At 46.3% G+C, this 18824-nt stretch overlaps 1 protein-coding gene across 1 annotated transcript in view; it reads left to right on the top strand.

Annotated features, from left to right (window-relative positions):
- CBL (Cbl proto-oncogene) overlaps nucleotides 1-13311 on the top strand; it is a 33952-nt gene extending 20641 nt beyond the window's left edge. Inside the window, exons 4-16 of the mRNA XM_061368552.1 lie at nucleotides 153-309; nucleotides 1802-1923; nucleotides 2849-2986; nucleotides 3587-3674; nucleotides 4112-4243; nucleotides 4335-4538; nucleotides 5797-5928; nucleotides 6871-7233; nucleotides 8117-8211; nucleotides 8683-8838; nucleotides 9247-9350; nucleotides 9826-10008; nucleotides 12268-13311. Of these exons, the coding sequence (XP_061224536.1) occupies nucleotides 153-309; nucleotides 1802-1923; nucleotides 2849-2986; nucleotides 3587-3674; nucleotides 4112-4243; nucleotides 4335-4538; nucleotides 5797-5928; nucleotides 6871-7233; nucleotides 8117-8211; nucleotides 8683-8838; nucleotides 9247-9350; nucleotides 9826-10008; nucleotides 12268-12548 (2155 nt within the window). The 3' untranslated portion in view covers nucleotides 12549-13311. The remainder of the gene's footprint in view (nucleotides 1-152; nucleotides 310-1801; nucleotides 1924-2848; nucleotides 2987-3586; nucleotides 3675-4111; nucleotides 4244-4334; nucleotides 4539-5796; nucleotides 5929-6870; nucleotides 7234-8116; nucleotides 8212-8682; nucleotides 8839-9246; nucleotides 9351-9825; nucleotides 10009-12267) is intronic.
- The last annotated feature ends 5513 nt before the right edge of the window (nucleotides 13312-18824 follow it).

Here is an 18824-nt window from a genome sequence, read left to right as displayed (position 1 = left end):
AGTAACAACGTGAACAGGTCTCTTGTGGCTAATTCTGAGTTTCCTCACTTTCATTATCATGGGGTGCATACTCACAATGAAAGTGTCTAAGGTACGTATATGGTGGTGGTCTTGAGATGCATCACATTTACAGATGGCTTGGTTTTCCCCAGGACCATTGTTCCTTGGAAGAGCTTCCGTCAGGCCTTGCATGAAGTGCATCCAATCAGTTCAGGGCTGGAAGCCATGGCCCTGAAGTCAACGATCGACTTGACATGCAATGACTACATTTCAGTATTTGAATTTGATATCTTCACACGACTGTTTCAGGTAAGAGTTGAGGCTTGGCAATCACTTGAAATGTGGCTCAGTGCTTCAGTTCAGACCCCTTTCCCAGGACAAATCGTCCTTTACACACAGAAATGATATATGCTGTAAGGGATTTGGTCGTCTTGCCCTTCATCCCCTAAATGGCTGCGGTACTACTTAGGACCCTATATTGCAGTAAAAGTGTGTGGGACTTCTGGTTGTAGAAGAAAAGGTTGTCTAAATATATACTGCAACTGTAAGGCACATTCACTGTCCTCCCATGAATCAGATTTTCCCTTTCAAAGGTCACTTTAAGACTCAAGTTTTGACACAAGTTCTGTAAGGCAGGAAATGTGAAGCTTAGTTTATCACTTTGCCTTTCCTTGTCCTCTGCTTTCTTGTCAGATTTATTTTCCATGGAAGGGTTGTTCAGGATGCAGTACAAGCATGGAACTTTGGGCTTCCTAGCTTTTGAACTGTCACAGCCAGGATGTTGTGGACATGTCTGTGTGCTGTGCAGGAGAAATACCCTTATCACTAGTAGCTAAAATTCTAACCCATAGTCTTTAACAGTGCTAGACTCAAAACCACAGCTTCTGATGGCACAATTGGGTATTTACAAGAACAAACACTTTCTTCTTTAGCTCTGACTTGCCTTTTCCCATGTGATAGGGTGGGTTGTAATTAAGATATGTCTAGATGAAAAATGCCCATGTGCAGTGTTGCAATGTAGCTGATCTCATTCAGTGCTTTTTTCAGCTGCAGTACATAAAGAGCAAGTTGAGAGCTGCTGCAGTTCCTCAGAGGTGCAAAGTTCTTAGGGAGGGCTCCCATCTTCTTTTAGATAAGTTGAGAAAATCAGCAGAATTGGATGAGATTGAGACACCCAAACCCTTCTCAGGATTGAAGGCTTCCAAACGGTTGTTTCAGCTTTTGCTGCATCATTTGAAGGGATATTTAACATGGATGTGCTGGTTTATTTGTTCAAATCTTAGAGTAGCCAGTAATCCTTGCCACACCCAAGTTGAGGTTAAGTGGCTAAGGAATAGTCACAAGCATCTTACACATAGTGAAACTGAGACAGAGAGGGGAGGGCACTTCCCTGAGGCCATATAGGAAGTCGGTGTTAGAGATTGGACCAGTCATGGTTTCTGGTCCTGTGTATAATCTTATTAAACTCCCATCTTTATCCCTGTCTCAGGAATGAGTCATTTTCTCTGCAGAAGCAGTACAAATTGGTAGCTATTGTTGAGCTGTCTTTATGTGACCTCAGTGGCTTCTCCCTTAGCATTTATTAAAGGAGTTTTGATTAAGGTCTGTCTTAAGTGATGTTTTTATCACCGACAAGAAACTCAAATACTAAGGCTGCTGCAATGTAGTGTTTAGTTCCTCTGCTGGATTTATGGTGGATAAGAAACCTGCTGCTTTAACTCTTCACCCCTTTGATTAAGGAATATTGTATTGATACCTTTTAGAAGTGGATGGTTAATATAGCTCTTTGTTGTTTCTATAGCCGTGGTCCTCTTTGCTCAGGAACTGGAACAGTCTAGCGGTGACTCATCCTGGCTATATGGCATTCCTAACCTATGATGAGGTGAAAGCCCGGCTTCAGAAATTCATTCACAAACCTGGCAGGTTAGTGCTCGGCAGCAGTTGCTTTTTTGGTCATTCTTGCCAACGCCACTGATTACTGCACCAGCTGAGACTGGATTTGGTTTGTCTTTGTCCTCCTTGCTCAGACACCTAGACTGTGACAAACCCTAGCTTGCCCTGCGTTCATGGGGTGGCTTACCTCCTGCCCACCCCTCCCAGCTGTCACAGCAGCTCCCTCAGGCCTGAGCAGGACACAGAGGCCGACCCTGCCAGGGTGAGCCTAAACAATGGGCCATTTAGGACCATAAATAAGGGTGTGTATCTATAGGCCCCATAACTTTCTGATGTATACACATAAAACCAGGAGAGCTGAGTGGATTGCAGCCCTTGGAGCAGTTTGTACCTTTGAAGCCAACTTTAGACAAAGAAAGCAACATGATGGTGGGCAGAGCAGGCTTCAAGGTAATGCTGCAGGCTGGGCCCACTTCAGAGGCTCTGGGGAGGAACAGTTTTGAGCTACCCAATGGCCTCAATAGAACTCGTCCCAGTGCAACACAGCTTTTCCTTTATGCAGGAAGGGCCAAGTGTTAATTTCTGGAGGTTGTTACTATGTGGTTAATTCTGTGCTGGTTTTAAGAATGGAAACCTTGTGTCTTCTGTTAGTTTTGTTGTTTGCTGAGGGTTTTTTAAAGGTAATTTGAAACAAATGATTTTAAGGCTGCTAACCCTTTCCTTGCTCTGGACTCTGGGTTTAATTTCACCTGGAGGCCAAGGCTCGGATGCTTTCCTCTGTATCAGATTGCAAGGTTCTCCTTTGATCTGCCTGGGGGATAATTAAGGAAAGCTGGTATAAATCAAGTTATCCCTACTAGGTTTCATTTGCTGTCTAGAGATAGCCAGGCAAAGGCTGCCTACTTGACACTGCTCCTGTCCAAACTGAAGTTTCCTTTCCTTTGTGTGTTTTTAGTTACATTTTCCGATTGAGTTGTACACGGCTCGGTCAGTGGGCCATTGGCTATGTCACTGCAGATGGGAACATTCTTCAGACAATCCCCCACAACAAACCTCTCTTTCAAGCACTGATTGATGGCTTCAGGGAAGGCTTGTAAGTAACTTTATCAAAATCGAGTTTTCTACCCTTTTTCACGGTTTGTTCTATAAATGTTCGTCCTGTGATGAGGACTTGAAGTCAATTGAATGATACCTTCTGGGTTTATCATGACAGAGGCAGCACATTGCAGAGGTCAAACAATCACTGTTGAAATCACTTTTGGACATCTCTTGGCTCTTCCTTTTTATTTAGTTGTTGATTCAGCAAAACAGTTCAATTGCCAATAGTGCCTAACTTGAGCCACTGCAACTTGTATTGTGGTATCAGGTTTATTACTCTGGCTATTACAGTTTCACTACAGGATGATTTAAGAAGAGTAGTCCTGTTTGAAAGGGAAATTACTGTCAGGAAGGAAAAGAAGCTTTTCTTTTGAAGAATGACATTTTGGGGTTTTGTCCCATAGTAAAATCCTTCCAAATCTCCTGAATTCAGCGTCCCTTGAATTCCCACCCCTTGCTTCTTTCCCACCTTCATTCTTCTCTTTCCTCCACCCTCCCCAAAAGAAGCCTTATGTGTGCATTCATGTGTGTGTATGCACGTGTGTATATGCACACACAGAGAAAGAGACCTGTTTTTTCCCCCACCTGCTTACAGTTATTTATTTCCCGATGGCCGGAATCAGAATCCTGACTTGACTGGCTTGTGTGAACCCACACCTCAGGACCACATTAAAGTTACACAGGTGAGCAAGGTATTCTGTCCCATCAGACTTGCTAACTTCCTTCCTAATTCCCAGTCTCCTTAGCTGTTTGTAGGATTCTGGCTTACTTGGTATCCCCAAGACTTTGTTTTTAAGGGTGATGTGTTTTACAGGTGGGGATTTGGGTGGTAGGGATGAGCAGAGGAAAGTTAGGTAAAGCTTTATGCAGGGCTGACAGTTTGGGTTTAGAATGTTTCTGACAAACATTCATGCTTTTGTGCCATGCAGCACGTCTTGAGCCCTGCTTTAGGGACACCTCAATGAAAATCTGGCCTAGCTTGAAAGCCATTCCTTTTAGCCCTTGACAGATGTATCTAGTGCGTGAAACTGCAGTGAAACCCTTGCAGATCTCTGTTCTTTGCGCTGTGTTCTTGTGTGGGGTTTACAGCATTAACCACGTGTGCCTGTCTTGCCCCAAGGAACAATATGAACTGTACTGCGAGATGGGCTCCACGTTTCAGCTGTGTAAAATCTGCGCTGAAAACGACAAGGATGTGAAGATCGAACCGTGCGGCCATCTGATGTGCACGTCCTGTCTCACTGCGTGGCAGGTGAGCTGTTGCCTCTTGTTAATCCCTGTGAGTAAGGCTGGTTGCTCTATTACAGGAGCAGTATATAACAGCTCTCTTCTCTTCCCTGAAGGAATCAGAAGGCCAGGGATGTCCTTTTTGCCGCTGTGAAATCAAAGGCACGGAGCCAATTGTGGTAGACCCGTTTGACCCCAGAGGAGGAGGAGGATTGTCACGACAAGGGGCAGAAGGAACTCCCTCGCCCAATTACGATGATGACGACGACGACAGAGCTGATGATTCCCTCTTCATGATGAAAGAACTCGCTGGTACCAAAGTAAGGTCACCAGAGCGTGTGCTAGTAGATGGACACAGAGTGCATGTGCTCCATCAGTTTTCTGTGGGTCGTACTGATTTGTGTAGGTGAGGGTTGTCAGACCTCATAGCAGAAAAGGTATCACACAGTATGGAAAACATGTGTTTAGGATCAGTTTTGTCCGTTTAGTTCATACTGTCAGGTGATTACACTTGGAAATCTTTGATCTTTTGTGTGTTGTCTTGAAAGAAGGGTGAAAAGGCTGGCTTGACCTGTTGGAGTGTAAGATGTAGGTTTGTAACACTTCTCTGTATACTCAGCAATGCTGCTTTTGATTTATTAGCTATAATTCACTCATATCAGCAAGAATTCATCCATTTCCCCCAGTGATTAATACAGCCAACTAGACAGACTCCTATCTAGGTCCTCATGACTAATGGGGTAAAGGACAGGCTATTTTACTCTGCAAGTCAATTTGACTGTCATTTTTTGTATGCTGTCTGATAAATCTGTATAATAAAGGTGTGATAACTCTCTGCCATTGGTGCTGCATCTTTCCAGAAGATGGGCACAAGACAGGCATTCTGTATGGATCCCTGTATGGTTTACTTCTAATAGCTTGTTGCTGCTCTTGCACACCTGCGCTTTGCAGTGTTTTACTGCATAGGGAAGTGGGTTTGAACTAATTTTTAGTAGTTGAATACACTAAAACAAGTTGCCTTTCCTGGTCAGAAAGAAGCCTTTACACTGGTTTACCTGTGGTCATATTTCTCTTTAGCTTCCACCATGTGAAATCGTATACTAAACAGTAAAACCTATTCCCAGAGGTGGTTTTTGTACCCATAACTTGGGAAAGCAAGGCAGTTTCCCTCAGTGTGGCATCCTGTCATGGTCTGCAGCAGGCTCTGTTGGCGCTAGTGAGCACAGTGGCACCTGCAGTGGGTTTTGCAGCAGGTCATGCCCTCTTGTGTTGAAAAGAAGCTTGCTCCTGCTCAGGGCCCAGTAAGGCAGCAAAACAGCTTTTCTGTTACTAACGCTAAGTGTGCATTTTCAGTTGTGTGCCACAGCTAAAGCCATTGGTGATTGAAAGTCAAATGCTGTAGTGCTGGGAAATTGCCTTCATTCACTGGTGTGTGGTGGTTACTAATCTAGTAATTATTGTTAATTCAATAGCAGCATTGAAGCCAGTACAGATCACAGAGCTTGAAAGCCTCTCCAGAGGAAAGGAGCTCTGCTGGGGTTTGTCATTTATTGATTTTCCCATTCTCTTCCTCCTCAGGTCGAGCGTCCTCCTTCTCCGTTCTCAGTAGCTCCACAGGCCACCCTTCCTCCCGTGCCACCACGACTGGATCTCTTGCAGCAGCGAGTGTCCAACCCACCTGGGGCTTCCAGTCCTGGGACCACTTCAAAGGTCAGACACATTGCTTTCCCTTTCAGCTGTCATTTTGGTGGGGCAGGCAGGGAGGAGAGCATCCTGGTGAACCTTTGTGACACCCCAAGTGCTTTCACACAAGACTTTCTTCTTCTTCCTTTTCCTGTTAGGCCATTTTCCTTCCATTCCCCATGAGAATGTCCTAAAAGCAAATGCTTCCTTCTGGAATCCATGGTGGGAGAGTCCCCTTTTGCTGTTTAAAGGGCCTGTCTTTTCTTCACATTTGCCCTTGCAATTGCTAGAAAGAACCCGGTCCTAAGGTGAAGTCCTTGCTCCCTTAGGGTGACCGGTGTCCTCCTACTGAGCTACCAAGTTATTGTGATTACCAGTATCTTCACTGGTTTTTAGCCTGTGCTCTTTGGAGCTGCATTTGTGGGCTTGTGTTTCGTTCTAGCTATCAGGGAAGGTGTCATATTAACTGCTTTTCTGACTGACTAGCAGAAGGCAGTAGTATGATCTTGGTGGCATCTGATCACTGAGGTACAGCAGCAGTTCAGCTAGTTTGGATGAAGTAACGAAGTGATGCTTGAAAATTCAGGCAGAAGAAAACACCCATTCATGGCTGACTGATGAACGTTAACCTGTATAAATAACCCACAGTTGCATCAGTTCTGTAAGTGATGGGTGTGCTTTGGAATCCAGTCTAGTGCTGATGTGAGCTTCTTTTCCTTCTAGAAAAGTCATCTGGGGTATTTAGTGCCTCGCTGTAGCTGCACGTAGGTACCGTGTTATCTCTTCAAGCCTGTAGAGAAGGTATCTTGGGAGGGTTAGCTTGTGGAGAGTTATCTCCACTCCCTTTTGAGATAATTTCATGTAAAAATAGATAAAAAGAAAGCCCAAACTCACCCTAACCCTCTTTTTAGATGTTTTGTGGCTCAACTACCTTTGTTAAGCAATATTTCACATTCCTTTGCCCTGCAGGCTGCTCCTGGTGCTCTTCACAAGGATAAACCTCTCCCAATCCCTCCCACGCTCAGAGATCTCCCTCCGCCGCCGCCTCCGGACAGGCCACATTCCATTGGGACTGAAGGTCGACCTCAGAGACGTCCCTTGCCTTGCACACCAGGAGACAAACCACCCCCTGTGCCCTCCAACCGCCAGGCAGATCTGTGGCCATCGAGGCCCATTCCAAAAGCCCCCTCTGTAGCTCTCAGTCCCAGTGACCCTTGGGCTGGGAGAGAACTGTCAAACAGGCACTCCCTCCCCTTCTCCTTGCCCTCTCAGATAGAATCCAGGCCTGAAAGCCATCGGCTTGGGAGCACGCTCAGCCTGGACAACCCAGGGGTGAGTAGGCCTATTGGAGGTGAAGGTAATCTGTAAGGAATTAAGTCTTCCAAGGTGTCCTCATAAGGAACAGAATATTCATTGGAATAGGGTGATCTTGCGCCAGGGGAGAGATGGAAAGGAACTGGTGGATGCTGGGCAAGGGAGAACTTCCTAGGGAGGTGCTTTGGTGCCTCTTGGGAGCTAGGCTGCAATCCCAGTTTGAACAGTCATGAGGCACAATTTCAGGATCATGGAGCTTTTGTGCTGGGAGCTGGAATGCTGCAAAAGTGCAGTTTAGTCTTCTCAGGAGCTATGATGAGTTTAACATTGTAAAATCTGAGTTACATTCGGATCTATTACCAATGTCATGATGTGTAACTTAATAGTCCAACATATTGTTCTCTAAAATAAATCCTGGGCAGATTTGCCCTTTTTTTTTTCATTCCATTCCCCTAATTTTTCCTTTTTCATCCTCCAGCTTTCTCCAATTGAGAGGCAGTACATTTTGAGCCAGATTGTCCAAGAAAATAGCACTTGGACGTTTGTCATTCTGGCTTGGGATGTGTGTGCTTGTCTGCATCCTTTTCCTCTTGTCCCCTCTTTTGGCCCTCTAGCCTGGTTCAGCTCAATTTGCCAAAGCCATTGGAATCTCAAAAGATGCGAAGTTCCTGCAGGTTTTGTGTAAGCAAGCAGTTGGATCCAGGAGGAAAACCCAGCTGGTATCCCCACTGAGGGAAAACTGTCACAGAACTCCAGGATTTCTATGGCATTAGTAAATACTTTGGTGTAAATGATGTTTCATTCCCACACGGGATGTTTGGAATGACTGGCTGACAGCTTGGCAACTGCGTTGTTGGTATCTGTGGTGTTGCTGATTCCTGGTTGGAATTTTGTCTTACAGAGCTTGAACAGCGGTCCCCCAACAACCTCAGAGGGTGAACACCCCAAGGTTAAACCCTCCTCATCTGCCAATGCGATCTACTCCTTAGCTGCCAGGTCTGTTGTTTCCTAGCTCAAGTGCTTTTATACCTTACAGAATGGTAACTGCTGGTGCCAGGGACAGAATCTGACACAACCCTTGTCAGCCTTAATTTCATCCTCTGACAGATTCAAATACACAATCTAAAGGAAGCAGATTCAATCAGAATCCCAAAGGTCTGTGGATAGTGGTGGTAGTTCCCCTTGCCTATCTCAATAGGAAACAGGCTACAGTTGCTATTAGCTCTTGTATGAATTCACTTTTGAGTTGGTATTTATGTGAAGTAGGTGGTGTGTGATGTGTATGATGGCATTATGAGCTTGTGTCACTGTGACCGTGTACCTGGGCTGCTAAGAATACTGAAGGCCAGATTATTTCTGTAGACAGAATCACTCTGACTGCTTGTCCCATCCAGTGTGGATCTTAAAGGCCACTTACTTGGTGTAAATGTGTTTCTGATGTTTGTATCTTGTTTCTTCTGCCTCCAGACCACTGCCTGTACCAAAACTGCCTCCTGGGGAACAGTCTGAAAGTGATGAAGACACCGAATACATGTCACCATCCTCTCTGCCTGTAGTGCCGCCAGGTCCTGCTGTACAAAAACCAGAGCTCAAAATGCCTTTGGAAATGGCTCAGAGTTTACGGTGAGGTTCTGTTTGTGTGTTCTAGCTTCCAGCTCTGGGAAGGCTTTTGCTTATTTGTTTCCTGGGGGGGATTTTGCTTGCTGGGTTTGCTGAATTCCCCCAGTGATACTCACAGATCTAGCCTGACGTGGTAACTATACATTCTGCTCGATAGCAGAATCCCTATACAGTATTAAAGGAGTCAGATAACCTCTCCCCTGTCTTTCTGATAGTAACCTATGGAGAGCAGCAGCAACTGAAACTCTAAATCCTATTAAAAGATGGTGTTTTGGTGGTATCAAACTCCTTTAAGCCAATATGCTCTATTGCAATAGACATTACTGAGCATTTCCTAGAGTCACAGAGACTGTGCATTGGTGGTTTACTGCTGCCACTTGTCTGAAGGGAAATGCTTGTTCTCTCCCTCAGAGTTTTAGACTGCGACCAGCAGACGGATGGCTGTACGTACGAAGCAATGTACAACATCCACTCCCAAGCAGCATCCTCAGCTTTCGAGGCTGTCAACACTTGTGGTGAGTGGCTGTGCTAAAAAAAGCCCTGAGAAGCTGGAGGACAATGGATTGGTCCCACTCACAGTTGGAAAGGCGTTTCAGGCTCAGTTAAATGTTACGTGCTTTTGCTGTTAAAACAGCCAGGGTGCATGGGGAAACATCTGGGGCTCTGTACTGCAGGCTGCAGAGCGTGTGGGGATGTTGGTGAGGAGCCTGGTTGGAATGCATTGTAAAAACAACAGTTGTTATAAAAGTTGCTGTTTGGAAGATTCTCATTTTTTTATGGGCAGCAGTTGTCAGCCCCCATTTATCATGAGGATTTTTAATCTAATACTACCTTCTGGAAAGAGCTTCCGTTGAATGTGGGCTTTTTGGCAGCAAAACCTTTGTTCTGTGTCCTGTCAATGTTTGTGGACTACAGGGGACCAGAGTCAGCCTCGAGAGACAGAGGCTCTGTTCAGTGCCAGCCCTCATCAGAATGTGCCTCTTATTCTAGATGAAGGGGATCTGGCAGCAGCCACTGCCAGCAACGGCCCTGAGGAGTCAGAGAATGAAGAGGATGGCTATGATGTCCCCAAACCACCACTACCAGTTGCCATCGCTCGTCGCACCCTGTCTGATATCTCCAATGCCACACCTGCCTTCAGCCGAATGTCTTTGGAAAATGACCCTGTGACAGGTTAGAGAACGTGGTGTTCTTCATGCTGGAGTGGGTATTGATGGCTTGCTATGCACTGTCACTCACTCAAGGGTTTGTATGGAAGCTGTGAGGGTTTATAAAGCAGATTACACTGATTTCTTAGGTGTTCAACTAAACGCACCACCTTGGTCATTTAATCACTGAGCTAGCAAATAGCATTTAAATCACTGTTAGGAAAACCTTTCCTCAGCTTCAAGGATATTCCTTAAGCCACTATTTCCTACAGGCCATGGCATATGTCTTGTGCCAGGGCGTACCGGGACATGCAACGGGACATTAGGGCTGTTGCAAGGAGATGACATTGCTGGTCTTGCACAGCTTGGCTCGGTCTCGCTGAAGGTTGCAGCCAGCAGATGGCACAAGTGAGCTGTTTGAGGCCGTCAGTTCCCTCCAGCAGGGACTTAGTGGCTCAGCAAGGTCAGCGTTTTGTCCCTGGGGAGTAGAGGACATCTTGTCCTTGTGACTGTAAGCGCATTCCCCAAGGGAAAACTAAAGCCTCATCTCTCCAAGAGCCTTTCTGAATAATGCTCGACTTATTCCCTACAACTGCCCAGCAGCTCTAAAGGAAGCTCTGAAACGTTTCCTGTCGGGGGGCTTTCCGCGTTGTCTGAGCACCCTGGTGATGTGCCAAGTAAGAGGAGTGAGTTTCTTGCTCCTTATGGAGGACCACTTGCCCCAGTGAGTGCTTTGTTCACCTCCTTCACCACTTCCCCTTCCCTGAGCTTGCCCTTCGTAGTGCAGAGAAGTGTATTAGCTTTTGCCACTCCTCCCTGCCTCATTGTTTAAGTCTCACTGTGCTGCAGAATGTTGCTGAGAGGGCTAAGAAAGGGCAGAGAGAGCTCACATCCTCCTCCCACGTGAAGCACTCCGCTTAAACATTGACTCCTCTTTGTTTTCACAGCCCTGCAATAACACTGCTATTGTCCTGATGTGTAGTGGTAGGAGATCTGCTAATGAGGAATGCTGATTGTTGCTGCTCTGGGGAGCATATGCAGTTTTGTGAAACACTGGGAATTGGCCCCTGGTGTGAAGCAAACGTGCCTAGCCTGGGATGCATTTGGGCAGATTTATGTTCTCATGCGTTGTGCCTTACAGTTTGGTTTCTTAATCATTTACCAGAAGAGCTGTGCTAGTGGTTGGCCTTTCAGATTGACCCACGGGCTCTGAAATCTGATCCAGTGCGAGCAGAAAGAGCCGATTCAAAAGGCACTTTAGGGGAGAGAAGTGGGTAGTCCCTTTTCTCCACTCTACAAAAAGCTTTTTATGTGTCAGAAGCTTGGAGGTTGAAGAGCAGGGGGTTGAAGTGCGTTGTGGCTGGGGAGGAAGCTTCCTGAGGTGCCTTCTCCCTCTTAGTGCTTTCAATGCAAGTGTTTTCAGAACGGCTCTGCAGTGACTGCTTCTCTTCTGACCAGTGCTGCAGTGCCCACTCTTCAAAAGGGCTTGTTTGGGCATTCTTAGCCTTATGGATTTGTCTGTTGTACTGCTAGAAAGCTCTGTTGTGATTGCCTTGAGGAGGTTTTCCAGGAGACAAATACAACTGTAAGGTGGTGTCAGATGTTCATGCAGGAAAGTTGCCTGTGATTTGCAGAAATGCTCTCTGCCATGCTAGGTGAAGTTAGAACTCAAAGACCTATCGGCTTTTGGATTAATGCATTAAGCAGCATTGGTTTTCCCTAAGGCCTTGGAGTGTTAATGTCTCTCGTTTGGTTTATTGGCTCTTCTTTTTCCTTCCCATGATGTGGCTACTGGCAAGTAACGCATCTGAATGACTAAGGGGAAAAGCAGAACAGGCTGAGCTTATTGATCTGCCATAGCTGCCAGCCATTAGGTAGGGTGAGCTTCAGCAGGAGCTCTTGTAGGTGGCCCTGGCCTGCAGAGGAAGAGGAGAGACCTTCCAGAGACCATAATTCAGTTGCTGGAGCACTTATGGTGGATGAGTTGGAACTGATAGCTCTGGTTTTGTGCACCCACTCCCTCAACACGCTTCAATGTGGAGAGCAATGTGAGGCAAGATCAGCATCTGGGCAGTTAAACCAGGGGTTGCTGTCTGGTTCTAGGAGGAAATGGGATGTTTGGTGAAGTTGCATATCCTTACAGGCTTGGTTGGTTGGAGAAAGTGGTGTAGGTTTTAGTGGCATTCTTTGCAGTGCCGTTTATCCATCTAATGTCATTGCTGCTTTGTTCCAAGCAAGAATTACGTATCCCTTCCTGAAGTGATGCCTTTGGTTCTCCTTCCAGGTTTCTCCGATGGCTCCCAAGTTCCAGAAAGGCCGCCAAAGCCGCTACCAAGGAGAATCAACTCTGAGCGGAAAGCAGGGAGCTGCCAGCCAGGCGGAGCCAGCAGTGGGACCAGTGCATCACTGCAGCTCTCCAGTGAGATCGAGAACCTAATGAGCCAAGGCTATTCATATCAGGACATTCAGAAAGCACTGCTCATTGCACATAACAATATTGAAATGGCCAAGAATATTCTCCGGGAGTTTGTTTCCATTTCCTCCCCTGCGCATGTGGCCACATAGCACATTACCTCCACACCTACATCTTCTGTGGACCAACTGCCTGGGCAGCTCTAGCCCAGCTCCGCACCAAAGGGGAAGGGGGTTCCTTTAGAGACTTCGTGCTGAGGTCGGTCCTGCCTCTCAAGTGAATCAGTTGTCAGGTTTTTGTGGTTCCAGATTTCAAAGCAGTGGGATGAAATGGAGCAGAATGGTGTTTTATACAGTGTATGTTTTGGAGTCCTTTACCCCTACCTCTTGTTTGAGAGAACAGATTTCTTTCCAGGGTGTCCTGTAGAGAAAGGTATCGCAACAAGGGATTCCCAAGCTGATGCCCTGGAGGCTGGGGGGGAGTGTTTTGTGCTGTGAATTCTAAGTGAATGCTCTGAGAAACCGAGTCTTGAGGTCGGCGTGGTGTGTCCTGTGGTTCACGGTACTAGGTTTGGATCTGTTCGCTGCTGTGTGTCTGGCTCAGGCTTTTTAGGCCAGCTGGGAGGCCACTTTCTGCTGGGAATAAATAGGAGACCTCGGAAGAGTCTTTAGATTGCTTCCCGTTTGCCATGGCCTTTCCCTCTTGCCTGTAACAATAGCATTATTGCTCTTGATTCAAGTCCTCCCTTTTTGCCTGGAGGTAGCTCGACAAGCTTCTGTCAGGCATTTGGATCTCAACAGGGCAGGGATTTCTCTCCTGTGTGTCCCCTTGCCAGCAGCACTGTCAGATCCCAGGCAGCTCGACGTGCTGAAGAGGTTTGCATGTTTGTGAGGGGTGGGAGAGGGTGGCACGAATCGGAGCTGCTGCTTCTCCCTTCTTTAGCCTTGAGCATTTGGAGCTTTCATGCTCAGACTTGATCGAGCAGCCGTCACTGGGCGCTCCCACATGCTCTTCCTCTGGGAATGGTGCACCTGGTAAATATGATGTTGTATTTATCTTAACTTGCATGGTGACTGTGCAGGGTAGTGGCCTTCACGCACATTCCATCATCTCCTTCCGAGAGAGCTTTTGCAGGAGCCAGCTGTCTTCGTGCCAGGCTGTGTTGTGGAAGTGGTAGGTGCAGCTGATGTGTTCGTTGGTGTCTTACCTGCTTTGCAGTATAAGAAGTGCAGCAGTTCTCTGCATGGCTGTCACAACTACATGGGGGGGGGGCTCTTCTTTCCATTGCCATTACTCTAAGGTGTTGCCAGAGCCTGTGCTGAAACAGATCTGGGAATCTTCTCTATTTGTAAAGTGATCACATGGCTTTAAAAGTCAGTACTCAGCTGTTCCTTTGGAAAAGCCTGACTTGCATACTCAGCTACTTGACTCTGTTCATATGTGCTTGACGTGTGAGAAGTGTGCAGTTCCTTCTGAGAAGAGTTAAATCGAGCAGGCACGCACGCACCGCAGCCTGACAGATGAGCAAGTGCTCTGTGGACACTGAGAGGCTATTAGCCTTTGGAAGCATGGCTAACATCACTGGCATCTCTCAAAGGGCAGCAGTAGTCACTAGGCAAAGGATTGCAACTTGAAATACTGTTGGGGTGATTACTGGATGCAGGTTAGCCTTTTTAAGAGCCTCGTGGCTGGGCCCAGATCTCTGCTTGCAATAGGCAGAGAGGGCTGACCAACTGTTGGCAAAGGGAACTGAGCATGAAATGTGTGGTTTATGTAGAGTATAGGTTTCTCTGTAGGCCTACAGCTTTATAAACTGATGCAGTGGGTTCCAGGCAAAGCAGGAACTGTCTCTCTTTGCTGCTCTGCATTCTGTAGTAAGGAATATTTTCTCCCATGCTGTAAGGAGATCTCCTGCAGCACTTCCAGGCTATCACCACCGTTGCTATTTCAGGCTGAGGGCTGAAGCTTGGAAATGCAGCACGCTGGGGAGCTTCATGTCAGTGGGCACGGCGCTCTGCTGTGGTGCACAGAGAGGGCAGGAGCAGGGTCTGAGCGCTTCCCCATGTGCAGAGGTGATGTCAGTGCATGTGGCACTGGGGGAAGAAGAGCTGTTCTTTTTCCCCTGCCCATACGTGCAGCACTGTGAACCAGTCCTGCTCTTGCTGTGTGCCCTGCTCTACCAGTTGTGCGTAGCAGCCTTGCTCAGTGCATCCTCAGCCCAGCACTGGTGCTGCTGAGGCAGGAGCATGGTGCAGCTCTCGTTCCCTCTATAGATCTGCATGTTACACCTGTGAGCAGCTAGTCCTAGCGTATGAGAGTTACTTCCTTGGCTTTGTACTGGAGAACCAGGTAAAAACCCTTTTGTGAGGGAGCACTACAGTTTTATAGCCCTCTTTTTGTGTATCCTCTCCAGTGCTGCCACTTGGTCCCTGTTAGGTTTGGAGCCACTTTGTTCCTGATTTGCTGTGTTAACTCAGTGCAAGTGTGTTCAAGTGCGGTGTGTGACTCTTGCCACTGCCAAGGCTGCATAAGAGCCAAGTCCAGCCAGCTAGAAAGCCTTAATTCTTGTCTTGCACAGTGTGTGTGATCAGCCTAGTGATGCCCTGTCCCGTACAAGCCGTTTATTACAGGCTTCTTGTCGTAATGTTAAACTAAATCATGCTTAGAGTGGTTACAGGCCTGTCTTTGGGGTTTATGTGCCGAGAGATGTCCCTATGGCTGTTGTTCCAGGTTTTAGAGAATAGAGAGAACAGTCTTTGTGGCATGTGTCACTGATCTTTCTGCATGTGTCCTTTCTGTGCACTGTTTGTGTCCCAACCTGATTAAAGAAACTTAAATCTTGGTTTTTTGTCCTTAGACATGTTAGCATTTGCTAGAGCCACTGAAGTGCAGCAGAGTCCTGACCATGTCCTATGGCTGTGCTCTGTGAAGTCAGTCCAGGCACTGTACAGTGCATTTTTCTTGTTCTTTCACAAAAATAAGCCCAAGATTGGTTTCTCTTTCTTCCCTTCACCTTCTTGATCTTTATTCTTAAGAAGTTAACGTTATGATGCTACTTTAAAAAGAAATAAAGCCCCCACATGTCTAGTGCCTTTCTTAAGGGAATGCTGCATCTCTAGGCTGGACCTGAGTACTCACCCCTCTGTGAAGATGAGGAGCCCAGAGCAGACAAGCTGTAAAGACAACCTTTGAGCATGAGGCTGCTTGGAAAGGGGTGAAAAAGAAGGGCAAAAAGAGGGGCAATGGTCACTTCAGCTCTGACACTGATAGCATTTCAGCTGTGGAGGTTTCTTCACCTGTTACTAACAGTGACTTGTCTGGACTGGTGCTGTACTAAGCTTGGTTGTGAGGACAGTAGAATTGTAGGACAGGATTGCTTTTGCTTGTAACACAGGGTAAGCTCTGCTCTTCAAGATGCTGGTTTCCCCCCTGCCTGTCAAGCGTGGACACACAGCAAGCAGAGAACAGCACAGTAAGAGCTGGGCACAAACCCAGCGAGCAGCAGGTAGCTGGGGAAAGCAGGCAAGTATTGACTGCTCTGAACAGGGTTTCTGACTGACTTCCAGTGCCACTGTAGCTGAATGGGAATCAGAAATGGGACGTATCCTGCCAGGGCTGCGGGAGAGCCTGTCTGCAGCGCTGCCCCTGTGTGTCTGCCTCTGCAAGTGCTGCAGCTTGAGGCCTGCAGGGTCTTGAGAGCCTTGCTTTCACGATGAACAGCTTTTCTGCATGCCCTTCCTTTGGGGAGCCAGGTAGGCTCGGAGTGCAGCATGTTGCTTCCTGCACTAGGCCGACTCCATTACCGTAGCTAATCCTGAGGCAGGGTCATTCCTGGAAATGGGTTTATTTCAGCTGAGCAAGAATAAAATGCAACTCCCAGGCCCCTTCCTTAAAGGTGCCCCTTTAAAAAGGAGTGGGGAATAAGGACACTTGTTTTTAAAGTTCCTAAGAGAAACGTTGCTTGGAATTTGTGGCGGGGGTGGAGGGACACGTTGTTCTTCCCCTTGAATGAGAAATAAATACCAATTTGTATAATATCAGTGTTAAAAATGTTGAGATTTTCACAAACTATTTTAAGAAAGCTATAATAGTGTCGTTAATATAAAACTGTAATAGCAGTATTTAATCCTTTCAGATCTGTAAAGAATAAGGAGAAACAGAAGGTAAATATTCTTACAGAGAGTAGCTGAGCTTTAAGGTTCACTCGGTTTAAAGCCCTCGTTCTGTTGGCGAACGCACTGTTCATGTGTAGAGGTTATACTAATGTTATTTATTAATTGTTTCCATTCTCGTCTGCTGCCCACTAAAGAGCTGCTTTCGTTGGGATTTCCTTCACCCGTGTCAGTACAAAAAGAAAACAAAAAAAGGTTTATTTTTAAATAAAATCCCCTTTGTTGTAGCACATGGTCTGCGTCGCGTCGCTTCTCTTCCTGGAGGAAAGGGTATCCTGCTCCTGCCTGGTCTCAGTCACCTCCATAGGGATGGCCGAGTCGGAGGGGTTCACACAGCCTCCTGCATCTCCTGCACATCACCACTTTGTACCTGTTTTATCTGTTAGGTTCACATTCATGTCATGGATGCTAACAGAGGGCAGAATTGATTTATACCAAGTTGATGCTAATAATTCTGTTGATAGAGTTATCTATCATAGATAACTAGATAGATATCATAGATAACATAGTAATTGATACTAACAATTCTAATTGATGCTAATAATTCTATTGATAGAGTTATCTATCATAGATAACTAGATAGATATCATAGATAACATTGTAATCGATATTAATAATTCTAATTGATATTAATAACTATTGATAGAGTTATCTATCATAGATAACTAGACAGATATCATAGATAACGTAGTAATTGATACTAATAATTCTATTGATACAGTTATCTATCACAAACAGATATAGATAACATAGAAATTAATACTAGTAATTCTAATTGATACAAATAATTCTATTGATAGAGTTATCTATCATAGATAACTAGACAGATATCATAGATAACATAGATAGTCTATTCTAATTAAATCGATTACTAAAGTCCATCATCCAGCAGGACCTGTTGGAGTCTGAGAATGACATGAAGAGATTTGGTACCTCCCCTGAGGGGGGTCTAAGAGAGTCCATGGAATTGGGTGGAGCCTAATGCAGTGTCTAATGGGGCCCAGTGGATCCTGAAGCTGTCATCCCATGCTGCTGGAGTCTGTTAGGCTCCATTTGCCTCACACACAGTGGGTTAATACATTACTATAGCCTCTTAAAGACTCTTTTTGTTATTGCATAGCATCTCTGTCACTCCATGTATTGCACAGGGACACACTATGACTATATATGAAGTATAAAAGAGATATAATGACTCCAAAATGACAACTGCACAGGCAACATTACACACTTCTAACTGTGTGTTCTAGTGGGTGCTACACAATGATTAACACTGTTGGAGTCCAGTGTATGGTGCTGGGGCCGGGGAGAGGCTGAGCTGTGAATCTGGTACCCTGGGACACTGAGAGGTTGGATCCCCGAGCTCTGAGCATCTAAAGAGGGGCCTGGTTTGGGCTCTCTTAACACAGAAACACCCCAAGAAATGGAGCCAAGAGAAGGCAAACTGGTCCAGCTGAACCCCCCAGGGCATCGGGGGGCAACCAAGAGTACACGGGGGCAAATAAGGGCACTCAAGTGGCAGGGGGTTGAGGGAACCCCCAAACCAAGTCACATTAGGGTCAGATGAAGACATGGGGGTTACCTGGGGTCAAATAAACCCCCATACTCACACTGGGAGGGGGTCAAAAGACATCATAAGGGTCAAATGAGGACACAGAGGGGTCACCTCAGGTCAAATGAGCCTCTCAAAAGGTCATCTCGGGGTCATAGGGGTCAAATGAAGGTCATAGGGGTCAAATGAAGGTCATAGGGGTCAAATGAGGTCACAGGGGTTACTTCAGGTCAAACTACACCTCCAAACTTCTCCAGGGGTTACTTTAGGTCACAGGAGGGGTTACTTTAGGTCAAATTCAGCTCGCAAAAGGTCAACTTGGGGTCATTCAAGGTCAAACAAGGTCACAGAGGGGTTACTACAGGTCAAATGGGTCACACGAGGTCACAGAGGGGGTTACTACAGGTCAAATAGGTCACAGGGGGGTCACAGAGGGGTTACTACAGGTCAAATAGGTCCCAGAGGGGTTACTTCAAGTCAAATGGACCTCTCCAAAGGTTACCTTGGGGCAAATGGTGGTGACTGGGCTCAACTGGGGGCTATGGGGGTGAAAGGAGGAGACTAAGTCCTCAGTTCATGCATTGCATTGGGCTGGAATATGCCAGCTATCAGCTAAGAGCTGCTGGAGATCCTCACCATGAGGACCAACAATCCCACGTTTCAGTTTCTTCTATTCAAAACAATGGTCTCTGTGTAATGATTAGCAT

This window comes from Neopsephotus bourkii, unplaced genomic scaffold (genome assembly GCF_033783945.1).
Source record: "Neopsephotus bourkii isolate Nb327-2 ecotype Australia unplaced genomic scaffold, CSIRO-AGI_Nbou_v1 NB_1433, whole genome shotgun sequence".
NCBI classification, from domain to species: Eukaryota; Metazoa; Chordata; class Aves; order Psittaciformes; family Psittacidae; genus Neopsephotus; species Neopsephotus bourkii.
Note: the sequence above shows the minus strand (reverse complement) of the source record. Positions and strands in the feature narration are given on the sequence as shown.